The 16994-nt window shown below is 42.2% G+C and overlaps 1 protein-coding gene across 3 annotated transcripts in view; it reads right to left on the bottom strand.

Annotated features, from left to right (window-relative positions):
- Positions 1 to 13427, bottom strand: part of SLC44A1 (solute carrier family 44 member 1) — a 201718-nt gene extending 188291 nt beyond the window's left edge. For all 3 annotated transcript variants that reach the window (XM_042912468.1, XM_042912467.1, XM_042912466.1), the window contains exon 1: positions 13286 to 13427. In XM_042912468.1, the coding sequence (XP_042768402.1) occupies positions 13286 to 13321 (36 nt within the window). In that variant the 5' untranslated portion in view covers positions 13322 to 13427. The remainder of the gene's footprint in view (positions 1 to 13285) is intronic.
- Between the last annotated feature and the right edge of the window lie 3567 nt (positions 13428 to 16994).

The raw sequence follows: 16994 nt of genomic DNA, 5'->3' as shown, positions 1-16994 counted from the left end.
TGCCCTGGTGGTGAAAATCTCTACCTTTGTAATTTGATCCTAATGTGCATACTAATCATTTGTGCTACAAAGTCAACTTCAACATGGCCATTTTCTTCACCCTTTCCTTTCTTAGTGCTCTCCAGAGCCTTGTTGGTACTCAGTATTAAATAATACCTGCATCAATTACATTAACCCTTTTGGAGGCCATGGATCTCCAAAGACTGACTAAATAAACATATATTCTTTATTTAAAACTACATTCTCAAGAATCTGAGTTATGGGGGTGGGGGGAGCGTCTGGGCGACTCAGTCAGTTAAGTGTCCAACCCCTGACTTCGGCTCAGGTCATGAGCTCATGTTCGTGAGTTTGAACCCCACATTGGGCTCTGCCTTAACAGTGCAAAGCTTGCTTGGGATTCTTTCTCTCTCGCTCGCTCTCGCTCTCTCTCTCTCTGCCCCTCCCCTGCTCACACTCTCTCTCAAAATAAATAAACTTAAAAAAAAAAAAGAATCTGAGTTCTGGGGAAAAGGACACCATTACAGTCACATTTAGTAAACTTACTGCCATGATAGTCCTTTCAGACTTACGATTTTAGAAGAAACTGTACAAGGGCCCAAGAGGAAATGCACAGCAGTTAAGGGTCCCTAGAGCCTGAGATTTATAACCACCACTTAAAACAGACCACAGACTCTGCTCCAAACTGTCACCCCGGACCTCTAGTTTGGGGTGCATTGATTTAAAACCAACACCCTCCCCTACACACACACACACACACACACACACACACACACTTTATTTTTTTTTCAATATATGAAATTTATTGTCAAATTGGTTTCCATACAACACCCAGTGCTCATTCCAAAAGATGCCCTCTTCAATACCCATCACCTACCCTCCCCTCCCTCCCACCCCCCATCAACCCTCAGTTTGTTCTCAGTTTTTAAGAGTCTCTTATGCTTTGGTTCTCTCTCCCACTCTAACCTTTTTTTCTTTTTTCTTTTCCCTTCCCCTCCCCCATGGGTTTCTGTTAAGTTTCTCAGGATCCACATAATAGTGAAAACATATGGTATCTGTCTTTCTCTGTATGGCTTGTTTTACTTAGCATCACACTCTCCAGTTCCATCCACGTTGCTACAAAGGGCCATATTTCATTCTTTCTCATTGCCACGTAGTACTCCATTGACACACACACAACTTTAAAGCGAGGGTAAACAGTACACGCAAACTCTGACTCTAGGTGACAGAAAAGTGGTGTCTGAGGTACATTTAAATACTATTCTAATGTAGTAGTCTTCAGTCCAGCAAAGGAAAAGGAAAGTAGTGCAGTAGGAAATGTACATGCTTTGAACTCCTACAGGCTTTACTCTTGGGGGAACTTGGGCAAACTGCCTATGCTTTCGTGGCTTCAGCTTTCTAATCTGTAAAATGGGGCTAACACTGGTACCCCTCTGAGAGTTGTGAGAATAAAATGAAATTTATTATGAGAGCAGATAGGGAATAAGCAGTCATTACTCATTCCCTAGTTGTCTGCCGTCCTTTTTCATGCCTTTTCCTTCCTCTCAGAGATCACCCATCCCAAAAGTATCTCTATGTATGCACATGACTTAAAGCATTATCTGAAATCCAGTTCTGGGTCTTCCATTGCCTATGGGAAATTGCTAGCTACATGGAGGTATCAAAACTCAGTTCACACAAAATTAAATTCATCTTTCCTTCCCCCACATACTACTCTCCATCTCTACTTGGGATGCCTATCAATTATAATACCCTTCTTCCATTACATGGCATTCTAAACTGGTTTTATGAGGGCATACCCAGATAAGTCAGGAAAGTCTATCCTATTTCAATTCTATAGTATCTCTTCTGCTTCCCGTTTGAGAAACACTGGTCCAAGTTAGTGAACAGCTTCCTGGGTGCCAGCTGTTTCCCTTTCTCCCAATTCAAGCACAGGCAAGACTGTCAGATTAATCTTCCTTAAGTCACGCTAAAAAACCCTCCATGGCTGCCTATTTCCTTCGCCTTCAAATATTAATGCCTTCCCTACATGTAACATCTCTTCTGTCTACTCTAGCCAGGTCTCCTTTCCATGCGGACATAGGACATGCAGTAAGTTAAAGGCTTCCTTGTCTTTCTGTTCAAGGTGTTCCTTTCATTGGAATGCCCCCCCACCTTTCTACTAAAATCTATCTACTCTCCCACTCTTTCTAAATCCCATTGTTCGGGGTACCTGGGTGGCTCAGTCGGTTAAGTGTCCGACTTTCGCTCAGGTCATGATCTTGTGATTTGTGAGTTCGAGCTCCACATCGGGCTCTGCGCTGACAGCTCGGAGCCTGAAGCCTGCTTTGGATTCTGTGCCTCCCTCTCTGCCCGTTCCCTGCTCGTGCTGTTTCTCTTTCTGTCTCAAAAAATAAGCAAACATACATACATACATACATACATACATACATACATACATAAATAAATAAATAAATAAAATCCCATCCTTCAAGGCTAGATCCAGGGTCATTTCAGGAAGCCCTCTCAACCAACTAGTCCATTCTTTCTTGGTTTCCCCATTCCCTAAATTCCTAAGCACCCAATTTAGCCTCTCGTTATTATTGCTATTTATTTCACCCTTAGCACTCACCTTCCTGACACAATTTAAAATTTCTGAAAGTCAGGGTCACTTTTCCAAAACCCAAAGAGGATTCTTTTTAGGGGAGGCTTAATGGATACAAGGACATCTGCCAGATTTAGTTTCCATTAATATCATAATGTCTGAGATATTTTCACAGATTGTGCAATTTGCTATAAGCCTATGAGATAGGTTTTATTATCGTTCCCATTCTACATCTAGGAAAAGTGAGGCACCAAATGTTAAAGAATGTGGCCCAAATAACCCAGCTGGTGACAGAGCTGAGATTCAAACCCATGTCGTCTGGCTATGCGGTCCACACTCCACAATCAGTATAAGATGGTGTTCAATTCTATGGATTCTAACAGCCCTGTAGAGTAACACAACAGAAAGGATGTCTTACAAGGAAGGTAGAAGGCCACTTACACATTAAGGACGGGATCATTAAGGGCGGGATGGAAAATGAGACACATACAATAGTCTAAGTACAACTGAATTTTATACTAAAAAAGAAATTTTACACCAAAACTATTTTGCTTAAAATTAAACTCTTTTGCTATTATAGATAATGCTAAATGGAAAGATTCTTGCATATAGCATTTACTGTACGTTTAGATTGCTAAATAAGGGATGTCAACTGCTTTTTATGGCTTTTAATGTATGTCATCAAACAATGTCCCAAGAGAGTCATTCCAATTTATTCAGCGAATCAATAAAGTACACTTGAGTCAAAACCACATGAGCAATTAATATTCTGTTAACTTTTACCAAAGTTGCAGGTGTAAGAGTGTCTCTGTGCTTTCAGTTAATTTGATTATCAGCAAAATTGAACACATTTACATATTAGTTTACTATTTCCTCTTCTGTAAATGAGCTATTTGTTGCATTTTTTATGAGCTCTTTATATCATAGATATTCTAAAGAATGATGTGAATCTTCAGTTTTATTATTGTTTATACAAAAAAAAAGAAAGAAATTAAACAGGAGGGGGAAAAAGAAAGAAAAAAAGATACTCTCTTTTTTTCCTTCTCTATCCTAGTATATCCCACTCAGTATTATGACTCCTTAAGTGCATCAAGGAGGGGTGAGAAGAATAGGAAGGAAAAAGAAAATTTTGGGGAAGATACATGAGTACCAAATAGAGATAAATACACACAGAAGTGAGAGGTTAGAAGAGGCAGAAAAGAAATTGAGAGCTACAGGGAAGAGGTTAAACTAACCCACAAGATTCTTTTGGGGATCACTAACTGTGAGAATATTAATTAGCTACTTAACCATGATCCCAACCTTAAATGGTCTTCTTTATCCTGAAGCTCAGAACAGGAAACAGGCAGTAGGGTGGGGGAAAGAGCTAGACGAGGACTTCCGTAGTGGCTTGAGCAGTATTACTGGGAGAACAGGAAGATAATTGTGTGACTTTCAGCTCTGAACTGTGAAAAGTCTTATAATGGAGCTATAAGTAAAATGTTAGGAAACACTGCAGAGGTGTGACTTTATAGGCAGAAGAAAAATAGCAAAACTATGTAACAGGTACTATTGGCAGACTGTGGAGTCACCATCCCCACCCTCCTCACCGCTGTTGGCGTTCTAATTTTGTTCTGGTGTTGCCCCGCCCTCCACTGGACTCAGGGAAATCCTGGTTAGTCTAAGCCAATTACAGGGTTCTTTGCCTCTCCCTTACTAGAAATTGTCTAGGGATGAGTATGCGGCCCTCCGTAACTTCTACTAAAGGAAAACCCCTGGAAGTTGTCAGCTCAGCAAAAGAAGGCAGAAAGAGCCACATGCATCTTGGAATCCTGAGGGCAAATAGGTGAGAAGCGGTCATCCTTAAAATTATTTAAAAAAAAAAAAAAAAAAAGCAAAGAAAAAACTCAGGTCCTTGGTGACATCATCAAGCCACTAAAGTAACCAACCCAGAAGCCACTGTACCTCTCACCTTATGTGAGACTAATCCTTTAATGTTTTAGCTATTTAGAGTTAAGGTTTCTTTATTTCTTACAGCTGAATCACTTTAAGAAGTTCATAATGAAAAATCTTACAGGATCATTATCATCATCACATGCTACAGAAAAAAGCAAACTTTTATACCTTCACTGCTACTTCAACATCTAGAAATAACCATCTATTTTCAATTTTTATTTTTGTTTGCTATTTTTACATTATACAAATGTATCCAGAAATCAAACACTTACTGTTTAACAATTTCCAGTATATATGGCAACCTTAAAAATTAGACTAAAAATGGCTCTTTTTAATAAGATTTTTATTTTATTTTTTCTGAGAGATAGAAAGAGAGCATGAACAGAGGAGCGGCAGAGAGAGAAAGATCCAAGCAGGCTCCATGTCGTCAGTGCAGAGCCCAATGTGGGGCTCGACTCATGAACCATGAGATCATGGCCTGATCTCATGGAAACCAAGAGAGGGACACTTAAACCTACTGAGCCACCCAGGCACCCCAGACTAAAAATGGTTTTTAAGAATTTCCTTACTAAATAAGTGTCTAAATAGTTGGTTGTAGGATGTTGTAGAGAACAGCTAAAAAGAGTAATATTATTTTCACACAAAAAATAAATTCCAGTGGTTTATCAACTGTTTTTTGAGTAAATCCTATTACACAACTGATATGAAATCAAAAAGAGTCTATCAAAGGGAAAAAAAAAAAACTAAGGGGTGCCTGGGTGGCTCAGTTGGTTGAGCGTCCGACTTCAGCTCAGGTCATGATCTCACAGTTCCATGACTTCGAGCCCCGCATCGGGCTTTGTGCTGACAGCTCACAGCCTGGAGCGTGCTTCAGAGTCTGTGTCTCCCTCTCTCTCTGCTCCTCTCCCCTGGCACTCTGTCTCTCTCTCTCTTTAAAAAATAAATAAACATTAAAAAATAAAAATAAATAAGACTCCCCCCCCACTAACTATATTAAAAGATACTGAAAAATGCAAATTACCTTCAAAAATCACCTTTTGAAAAGAGTACCAAGTTTGATACAATGCATAAATTCAAAATTGGAGTATAATGCTATGCTATATTCCAAATACATGAGAAAACAAAAAGTACTAAAAGGGAAAAAATATTACCGTGCCAGAAACTTCAACCATTTCCAGAGTGAATTCCCACAGTAGAAATAACAATGCCTCTCTAATGACTGAAGTTCTCACCAGTCCAAACACTTTTTCTTTATAACACTACACATAAAGTCCCATCCATTTGTGCCTGCTATAAAAACGTCAGCACTGTAAATCCAACTGGTCCATTATTTGAGTGGACCAGTCTTTTCCCATCCACCTTGACCTAGGAATTTGCACCAGACCTCTGTAAGTCTGCTTGCTTCACACCTGAGATATACACCTGCAACAAACAAGCCGCTTAAGAATGTTACTGAAGATGCTGAGAACCTTCTTTGAAAGTATTTAACCCGTTAAAAAATTTTTTTGTATTGAATTTTAAAACATCAGAATTACTAAGGTAGGAGTTCATCCACATCCATCCATGGAAGGAAAGAAAACGTTTGTTAATTTGTTCAAACATTCCCTGAGCACCTATCGTGTACCAGGGACCAGCCTAGCATAGAGAATAACAGCAATGAACAAAACAGACATGGTCCTGCTCTTTGTCAGCTCAGTCTAGACCAGGGGTCAGCAAACATTTTCTGTAAAAGGCCACAGGGTAAATATTTACACCTGTGGGCCAGAAAGTCTCTGTCACAACTAACTACTCAAGCTTGCCATAGCATGAAGGCAGCCACAGACAACATATAAACAAATAAACGGGATCATGTCCAAAAAAACTTTGGGACAGGGGTGCCTGAGTGGCCAAGTTGGTTAAGTTTCTGACTCTTGGTTTTGGCTCAGGTCATGATCTCGTGGCTTCGTGGGTTCAAGCCCCACATTGGGCTCTAATGTTGGCAGCACAGAGCCTGCCTGGGATTCTCTCTCTCCCTGCACCCACCACCCCCCCCCCCCCCCCCCCCACTCATGCTATGCTGTCTCTGTATCTCTCAAAATAAGTAAATAAAAAAAAAAAAAAAAACAGCTTTGTGGACAATTAAAAGTCAAATTTCATACAACTTTTACTAAATAAATTTATCATGCATTGACCTTTTTTATTAAATATATATTATACATATTTGCATATATATGCATAAATACATACACACACTATTTTGAGCATTCTTAGCTTGCAAGCCATATAAAAACAGGTAGTTGGCCCAATTTGGTCCATGGACTATAGTTTTGCCAATGGACCAGACAATATCAACTGTATAATTATTTATTGCTTTAAGCACTCAAAGGGAAAATACATAAGGCTATGAGAATTTAATAAGGAGACATAGCATGGTTTGAAGCATCAAGGGAGCATTTTCCAAAGAACTGAACTGACTTTAAGGCTGGAAATTTAAAGGATGAGTAGCAGCCCGCCAAAGGCCAGGGAGAAAACGGTCTTCCAGACAAGTGAATAGCAGGTGGAAAAAATCCTAAAAGGAGAAGGAATACAATCTACTGAAGAATCTGTGAGATTGGACCACAAAGAATAAGGAGAAACATGGCAGGAGAGCACAACGACACAGGAGAGACGGAGACCAGCCCACAAAGACTTTGTTGGCTAAGGTCAGAGATTCTGGCATTTGTCCTAAAACCAACTGGAAACCATTAAAGAAAGGGTTTTAAGTAGCACAGGGACACAATCAGCTTTGGATTTTTTAAAGATCACTAAGACTGAAATATGGAGAAAAATTTGAAGGGAGCATGAATAATACATGGAGATCCAGGAGAGAGTTTCTGGCCAGAGATGACGGAGGCTTAGACTGTGGTGGTGGCGATAGAATTTAGAAGGTAAAATAAGCAAATGTGGTCACAAGATACAGAAGAATGACAGGTGGGCTCCTGCACGTCTCAGGTTTCCAGTTTCCACACCAGGATACTGGTATCATTCAGTGAACCAGAGATACTGAAAAAGACATGTGTATGTGTGCAAATTTTGAGTTCAGTTTCTGACATGCTGAGTTTGAGTTGCTTGTAAGATATTCTAGTGGAAATGCTAAGTAGTCCGTTGGATATTAGGATCAGAGGCCAGGACAGAGTTTCTTCCAATTGAGTAATTCAGTTTGGGAATTGTCAGCATACAGATTGTAACTGAAACCGTAAGAGGAGATGCAGTTACCTAAAGAAAGGGTATGTTCGCAGTGGTTTTCAACCTCGGCAGCACAGGAGAATTATCAGAGGAACTTTTAAAATTTTTGGTGCCCAGGCAGTGACCTTGAACCAATGAAATCAGAATCTCTGGGAGTAGGACCCAGGCATCACTGTTTTTTAAAGTTCTCTAAGCATTTCCAACGTACAGCTAAGGTTGCAAAGATAAGACTTAAAACATTAAGAATTAACTATACTACAGAAAGATCAAGAGATTAAGAGACTAGTTTCTAGTCCCAACTACCTCATAATGGATTTCTCTGACCTCAGAGTACTTCATAGCTCTAAATTATAGTTTAGCTCAACAGGAAAGTGAGATAATAGCACTGGTTTATCTCTACTATCCCCCAAAGTCCCAAAAATCGGGGCCAAAGTTACAAAATGGAAATATTTCTTTCTTCTTGGAAGGTAGGAGAGGAAGGGTAGAGGGATATCTAGAAAAATAGCTATTAACCAATCACCAGTAGAATATACAATGTGTTGTTATAAATATCCTCCCAAGCCAATAACACTTCTAAATGATAGGATTAACACATCAAATAGTATTTGATAGTATTTGTTAAGTCTGAAAACATTCTAGCTAGACTAGTTTTGCTATATTATATGATGTTGTTCCACAGACAGGAACAGCAGGAAGTTCAAAATGGTGGCATGAATTCAACTTGGAAATTCCTTAATTCAAAATTTTATTGCGTGGATCTTTTTTAAAGATAGAGTGAGCTGCAATTTAAGATTTAGGAAGCGTGCATGTGAAAACTGAGAAACACAGGATTGCAATCCAGAAGACCAGGGTTAAAGTTTGGATCTGTTGCTCAGGAGCTCTGACTTCAACCAAGGTTTCCTAAACTCCAAGTCTCAATTTCCTTAGCTGTAAAATGAAAGTACAGTCAACTTCAGAATTACCATAGAAATTAAAACTTGAAAATGGCTGTGGAAAATAGCTATACAAAAAGCATTACCATTTTTACAGTATTTTCCGATTCTGACATTCTTTGGTTTACATATTTTGAAGAGTGGATCTCCTATACTAACAGCATAGTTAGTAAAGAAGAAGAAAAAGAAGAAGAAGAAAGAAGAAGAAAAAACTGTCCTCATGCCATGATTTTTTTTTTCTTTTGAGAGCGAGAGAGAGAGCATGAGCAGGGGAGGGGCAGAAAGAGGAGGGAGAGAGAATTCCAAGCAGGCTCCACACTGTCAGCATAGAGCCTGATGCGGGTCTCCAATTCACCAACAGTGAGATCATGACCTGAGCCAAAACCAAGAATTGGCCGCTTAACCAACTGAGCCACCCAAGTGCCCCCCCATGCCATGACTTTTTTTTTTTTTTTCATCCCGGTCACACCAAGTCTGCTTTGCTGGACATATTTTAATGGAACTTAGTTTCTGTTGGGAAATCCCACTACACTCTTCAAATGCCATTTTTACCATCTGACTTTAAATTCCACAAAGCAGACAGAAACTACAGGGTTATTAAAATCTGTTAAGGAACAGTTAACATACTCAAAAGTTAACCAGTGTTAGTGAAGCACTTGACTGTTTTTCATCACTCCCCAGACAAGATTTAAGAGCTAGAGAAAGACAGTTAAATTTATAGCTCTCTATTTGAGGACCATGGAACACGACAGTAGACAAGTACAATTCCTCCTCAAGTCAGACAAGGGGTGGTTTGTTCAACCAGAAAGATTCTCCTCCATCCTTCTCACAATTTCTAAGGTTAGAACCAAAGGACACAGAACTTCAGAGCACTTGCAAAATCTCCTGGCCTCCGAAGCACCGCTGTGAGAAATAATGATCTAGCCATTAACGACAAAGACTTACAGCAATTTGCTAAGTAATCTTTGGAAAGCCTGCTTCATTCAAACTGGTTTGTCAATGGGAAAGAACATTTCATAAATCTGAAGATTTACAAGTGAACTTTGAAGTTTAACATTACAAGAATAGAAATTATGTCAGGTTATAACAGAACAAACGAATTATGGAGAGTTGGGAATAAATTTTAAGAGTCTTAGGGAAGATTAGTGCTTGTAAAAAGAAACTCAAGACTATCTCACTTTTATGTTCCCTTCAAAGAGATTTTTAGGCAAAGGCTATCAGGGGTTGGCTTGTTTTGAGCAGTTTCTAATATCTGCAAATAACTTGTAGTGGTCACTAATAAAAATCGTAATTAAGAGTTCTATAAGTCCTTGACTTGGTACATATTCTTAAGATTCTTAGATGTACGTACCTAATACAGCACAAATTATTTTGCCAATAATTTGCTCCTTCAGCAATGAAATGTAAGTTAGTATAGAATGTGACACTTCTTTGATCTAAATCCTAAAACAGGATAATTGTTTCGATGGCAAATTATGATATCCAGACACTGACAAGAAAATGGAAATAACACCAGGACAGATTACAAGAGATGAAACAGTTGGGAAGACCATAAACTCTTTTATGAGAGTCTACAACATAGCAAGGGACGATGAGGAAAAATAAATTACATTTCAAAAGCGAATCCCTACTACAAAAAGGAAAGGTACTATATTTACATTGATAAAACCTGCCAGGGCTTTAAAATTGCTGACGATACCACTGAGAAAAAGCTAAGCTGAACCGCAGAGTACCCCGAAGCACGTTGTTTTGATGTGCTATGCAGGTTATCATTAGAGTTTGCAGACAAGCTTTTTAAAGATGTTACAGCCACTGCTCCAACTAAAATATAGGCACTGAGCAGAGCACCAGGAGAAAAGGAAAAGCCTGCTCAATTTTGCAAACTGATGGTACCATTGATAGAGTAGGAAGGAATGTAGGAAAGGCAGGTCAATTTTAACTTAAACAGTTTAAATTTGAGCTTCAAAGAGGATGGCTTGGTGGAATCAGTCAACCAGCCCAAGGAAGTCAAACAGCACATGGGTCAGGGCTGGACTCATATTTAATGTTACTTGCCAGCCAGATGTTCAAATGTGTGTAGATACATTCTGTTTACTGACTACTGCTAAGCAACTATTCTGTACAAGGTATGGTGAGGCACTGCAATGGATACAAAGATGGAGAAAACAAAACAAAAGCAGTTCCTATACTCAAGAAGCTTACAATCCAGTAGAAAGGATGAAAGAAACACATTCTGCCTAAAAATACAATCAATCGAGGCCTCTAACACAGGTTCAAAGTGATGTGAAGTTGCATCCCTGTTTTGTTTCAACACAACATAGACAGACATATTATTCTAAAACCGAGGATACTCCTGAAAGGGGCATTAAAATGCCAGCAGATTGGTAACATTTCACAAATGAAGAACAATGCCAAAATATCAAATTAAAAAAAAAAAAAAAATGACAAGCTCTTTGGCACAAAACCTGCTCCTCAATGCTCCACTGAACACTACAAGTCCCTAAAGCTGAACTTAAAGGCATGTGACAGCTGCCAATTGGTTATAGGAATCTACAGGAAAAAAAAAAAAAAAATGCACCCCTCAGGGTGCATGACATACATCTTGTCTGTAGAACATGGCATGAAGGAAGCAGTGGCTGCAAGAGGAAGAAACAGCAAAGAAAATGCATGTGACAGACAGCACTCCGAAAAGTAAGATGTGGAGCTAGCCAAATTCAAGACCTGTGATTAAAGCAGAGTTTTGGTCCAGCATCCATCCCTCCCAATTTTAACTGCTCAAGCCATCCATAAACTATCAATAATTTCCTGTCTTTAAAGGCATTTCACCACCAAAAGAAGATGTAAAGTAACCCAGTGCTTAAAAGAAAACAGTATGAAAACACCTTTTTTGGCGAAAATAATATGTAAGTAAATGTTAAATGAATAGCACTCAACTAGATTCCCCCCTCCCCCAAAACTCCCTAACCAGTTGAAAGGTATTGTGTAATCCCACATCTTTAACTGTTAATATGAAAACCCTGGTTTATCGACCGCTCCTTCCTAACATCACTGCATGTAGTTTTGTTATTCCAAATGAATGGGAAGGTTTAACTAACTAAACCAATCAGCCTGACCACGATCCTGGGCGGGTGGTGAGGGTGGAAAAAACATGGGTAAGCAAACACTCCAAAAAAGAACTGGACAAATAGGTTGGATACTTGATAAAACATAAATGTCCTCCATTCATCGCAATTCTAGTCATTTTCTAACAGATCTCAGATTTTCAGAACAAGTATGCAGGTTATTTAAAACTGAGTTATATATAGTCATTTAGCAGCAGCAAAACACTTCTGGCATTACCACAGATGCTAGATCTCTGGAGGAATTTTTTTTTTTCCAAACTAGCATTTTTCTTCACCAAAAACCAACCAGCCTTTATTTCTAAAAACAAGAGCCCTTGTCTCCCCCAAAACAAACAAATCAAAGACCACAGTTAAATTCTACGCTAATGAAACTGTGAGATTACATCCCATGCATTGTCAGAGCCTATTTTTCATACACCACCACCAGACAGTTTGATGCAGTATTCCTGATTGCTTTTTATCGTATTTGTAAATACACTCACTAATCCACTAAATTAGGTAATTTACAAACAGGTCCTCTCAGTTATTAGTGGCCAGCAGTCAAGTTCTATTACATTTGATCCTTATACAGTTGTCTAAACATTTCCATCCAGGTTAAGGGCTCGGATCGGCAAAGGGAGAGGGAGGTTAGCGAAATTTGGATGGGGGCAGGGTAGACGCTGGGAGAAATCTCTGCATCTCAGCCCTCAGCGACAACATTCAGCCAGTGCCCACAGAAAAACTAAATTCGGCACCTCTTCCTCCTGTTACACTGGCAACAAAGAGGGAGTTTCCGTAACGCTCCCGTCACCCACCAGGTGCCCAATCTCCTTCCCAGCCTAGTCTCAGCGCTCCCGCAGGGGCCTCGGTGTGCGGAGAGGCCGCGGTGCCCGGGGTCAAGGCACAAAGGGGGGATGGGGTGCAAGGCGAGCGGGTTGGATCTGGGACGTGGGCCGTGTAAGGGCTCCCGGACTCGCTTAAAACAGTTGAACCTGGTGTCGGGGGCGGCGGGCAAGAGAAAGGGACAGAATACCTAATGGAGCAGAAACTGGAAAGGGGTGAAGAAGGGTGAAGAGCCCGTGCTGGAGGTACTCCGCCACGGAGCACAGAAAACAGCCGGTGGATGGGCAAAGGGGAGACTCCAAGGAGATGGGAAGAGAGGCGCAAGGCCCAGAAGACGAGGGAACCGGGTGCCACCTGGGGCGGAGAGGAGGCGCCTGTGTTGCTTCTACCTGCAGGCGGGCGGGACGGGCCGCTCAGGTGTGACTGGGAAGAGGAGGCCAAGTCGGAGACGCGCCAGGGAGAGAGCTGGGGGGCTTACTAGGGGCCGCGCAGAGGTGGCTGCGAGACGACAGCCGCGGAGCCAGCGCGGGGGCACCTGCGGGACAGGCGCAAGGGAGAGGCGGGGGCGGGGGTCTCCGGAGTGCAGGGTGGGCTGAGGGAGGCTCTCGGGCGGCGGGATGCAGCAGGCACCAGCTGCGCGGCGCGGGGGAGGCATCCGGGCGGGCGGCCGGGAGGAGGGAGCCCCTCACCTGCGCGGCGGAGGAGGCGGAGCTGCAGCAGCCCATGGCGGGGCCGGAGGAGCCCGGAGGCGGCGCCGGGCGCGCAGCTACGCCCCGGAGCCCCTCGGCATGCGAGCCGGCGGGCGCCCGGGGAGGGCGCGGCCTGGCCCCGCACGGCTCGGCGGCGGCGGCGGCGGCGGCTCGGGTGGCGGCGGGTACTCAGGAGGCGGCGCGGCTCGGGGCGGGCGCCGGCCACATCCCACGGCGGCGGCGGCGGCTGCGCGGCTCCTGCTCCGCTCCTGCTGCTGCAGCTGCTCCCCAGTGGAAAGGGGCGGGCGGCGGCGGCGGCGCCTCCCCCTGTCCCCCGCCTCCCGCCTCCCGCGCCCAGTCCCTCTCCCGCTCCCTCTCCCGGGCCGCCGCCTCCTCAGCGCCTCGCGCGTCTCCCATCAGACTCCCCGCCCCCAGTGCAGCGCCGAGCCGGCAGCCGGGCGGCGGCGGCCAAAACGAGGCCGGGCCCTTCGGCCCGAGTCGGAGCCTGCGCAGTGCCGAGCCTATTTAGCGGTGGCACCGAGGCACAGCGCTGCCTCGGAACAAGAGGTCGCTCGGGGTTGAGGCTCGCAGGGGCTGAGCAGGCTCGCCGCTGAAATGGGGCCGGATTGCTTCCGGACGTGGGAGGCACGGGCGAGGCATGAGGAGTTGCTCGCTGTCCCCACTGGACGCGCCACCCGAAGACCGTAAAGGCATCTCACTGCCCCCACGGTTGCTTTTTAGCCAGAGGAAAGTGTACACAATAAACCTTCCCAGGAGAAGGAGTGAGTGATAGAAAACGGGAGAAACAAGCATCTGTTGCTACTGGCCCCATTTTGCTGATGAAACTGAGCCTTGAAGGAAACAGCCTAATGAAATGCACCCCGAGTCGAAATTTTTATGAAGAGCCCAAAATAGGAAAAAGGCAACAAGTTCGCCAGGTCTCTCAGTACATAGCCATATTGGATCTGAACTAAACTTTCTCGCACAGGATAGTCCACAAAAAACAATAAACGAGTATTAAGTCATTCATATTAAAAATATTTACTGAGGACATAATAAGTTCCAGTCACTTAACAGACACTGGGAATAAAGATAGTTTCTGCTCTCTTACAAGTCCCTGTGGCTAAATTAATACACTGTAGGGTAGCATCAAGTTAGAGTAGGCGTGGTCACTACCTTTAAGAAATTTACAACCCTGAGAGTCCTTGGGAAATAGTGTCAGATGAGAACGAACAGTTAAGAGCTGGTTGTAATAAGGGTACCTGGCAGGCTCAAACAGTAGAACATGCAACTCTCGATCTTGGGGTCTTTTGAGTTCAAGTCCCAGGTTGTGTGTAGAGTTCACTTAAAAAAAAAAAAAAAAGGTGAAAAGAGGCAAGTGAAAATGTGGCAGGAATAAAACGTAAAGATCAGGTTTAATATTAAGAAAACCAAGTACCAGATGCCTTTTACATGTTTCATTTCATCCTCACAGACAGAATCAGAAAAGAAAAAAAAAGTTGATTTGCAAAGATGTACAGGAATGAGACTCTAGAAGGCCTGGCACGAATGAGAGACAGCAAATTTGAGAGATTACTCGAAGTCTAAGGGGAAAGAAACAGCACAGAAGTAAGCTGACCTTATGTGCATTGAAATCAACGGAAAGTCAAAATAGGAACCTGGACACAGCTAAAGAAAAGGCCAGAGAAGAATTTCTGGTTGGTGTATTCCAATACTATTTCCTAGGTCTGTGACCGTGGATGAATCACCTTTCTAAACCTCTCTAATCTTCTGTGAAATGTTGATGATAAGATGACCAGGAAGTGTTGTTATCTAGATTAGATAAGAAACAGCTAGAAAGTGGAGCCACACTCAACCAGTACTGCTTGAGATCATCAAATACTTCCTTGACATTCTACCTTTGTTCTCTACCAATTTGATCAGAGGGTGCACCTTACTGCCAGGCTGGTGAATCCTAAGTGTGTTACCAGTAACCATCAGGCCATTATATAGAAGTAGAAAAAATAAAACTTTAAAGGCACTAGTCCCAATTCTGATTATAAACTTCGCAATTAGATTGTAAACTCCCTGAGAACAAGGGAAAGGATTTTCTCTTTTGTTTTTCCCTCAGCTCTCTCAAATGTTTGTTGAATTATTCAATGCAGCCAGGAATAAAAAACCTTCCCTTGAGATTTTCCCTCAAAGCCTCAGAGTACATCTTGTTTTTAACTGAGGGAGGAGGCTGAAAGTAAAATTACAGTCTTAAACAAGAAGCCATCTGTCTTCCTTCTTTATAATCAAGGAAAGGGGAGTTGTTTCTCTTAGCAGAGTCAATATGGGAGCATTTCTCTCAGATTATAAAAATCTTTTTGGCTAGTGTAGTTATTCCATGTAGTAGCTAGTGCTTATTTTGTAATTAGGGCTGCAGAACAGATAAATACGTAACAGACCGTGGCAGTGCTTCAGAAAAAAATGTATTTCACTTTCTTGGAGGTCTCTTTCCTAGATATGGATGATGGGTGAATATAATTGAAAGGGAGTACATTCCTTTGTGCTTGACTGATATGAACTCGTTTTCCCTTTAAGGGTTAATGGAACTAGGAGTTCTAGGGTTCTGCAAGGTGCTTTGTAAACATACTAATTATGTATGTATGCACCATATATGCATATGAATGTGATGTTTTAAAATTATACCTCGTCATTAGCATACGAGAAACTAACGGCTCCTGAATTGATATTCTGTACCTTCTAAGGAGAATCTCTTTCCCATCGCCTTCACCCCTAAAGAAGCCCCATAAAAAGAATGATTTAGAGGGGGGCAAATTGCTGTTCCTTTTCACTTTCTCATAAACAAGCACGTTCAGCATTCAATGAAATTAAGCTACAGAAAATTCAGAAATCGCGAAAGGTCTTTTTTTTTTCTTGCCAGTGATCAAGGTACTGATCTCACCGCCATGAGGTGTCATCAAGGCAAGCCACTTGGGAAGGGGTTAGTTTGTTTTTCTTTTGGGAAGAGTGGAGTTTTTTGTTGTTTTTTTTTTTCAACTTATGTAAGAACAGCATCTGCACTAACCAGGATAAAATTATAAGGTCTATCAATCTTGGTGCTGCAGGGTAAAAGCAGATCACTAGCTGAGCCAGCCAGAAATGCTTCCCAGTGGTCTAGTATTGCATAATTGGCCGTGTGAATTCCAGGGTTTCCAGTTTCAGATGGAGGGCTTGGTGCTGGTCACTCACAGAAGGAGAACACTGAACTAATGGTCTTTCCAAAGATTTTAATAATGCCTGACTCATTGTTCACATGATTACAGGTTTGGGGGTAACAAATATAAATGCATCAATATATGTGTATGCCTATAAACTGCTCAGAATCGTCCTCTAATTTAAAAAAGGGGCGGGGAGCATTTGGTGCTTTTGGCTGTGTTATTTACATTTTAGCACCTACTGTGTTCACAGCCATATCCCACAAGAGCACATTTGCTTCAGCAGAGCCCCAGCCTCCAGATCTGCCTCACAACCTCCTCCTGAAAGCACGGGCATATCACCCCTGGGAAATACTCCAGAAGCAAAAACTAATTGTAACCAAGGGCTGTAACTGTTCATTCATTACCAGAAAGGCAAGAGCAAGTCTCTATTTGGGAAGATGGAAATGTATCTCAACCTCCCAGTTAAGCCTTGAAGTTAGAAAGCCCTGAAAAGAGCTTCCCTGAACTCAGGCGTGTGACAGAAA

The sequence above is a fragment of the Panthera leo genome, chromosome D4 (assembly GCF_018350215.1).
Source record: "Panthera leo isolate Ple1 chromosome D4, P.leo_Ple1_pat1.1, whole genome shotgun sequence".
Classification (NCBI taxonomy): Eukaryota; Metazoa; Chordata; class Mammalia; order Carnivora; family Felidae; genus Panthera; species Panthera leo.
This window is presented reverse-complemented; position numbering and strand designations above follow the sequence as displayed.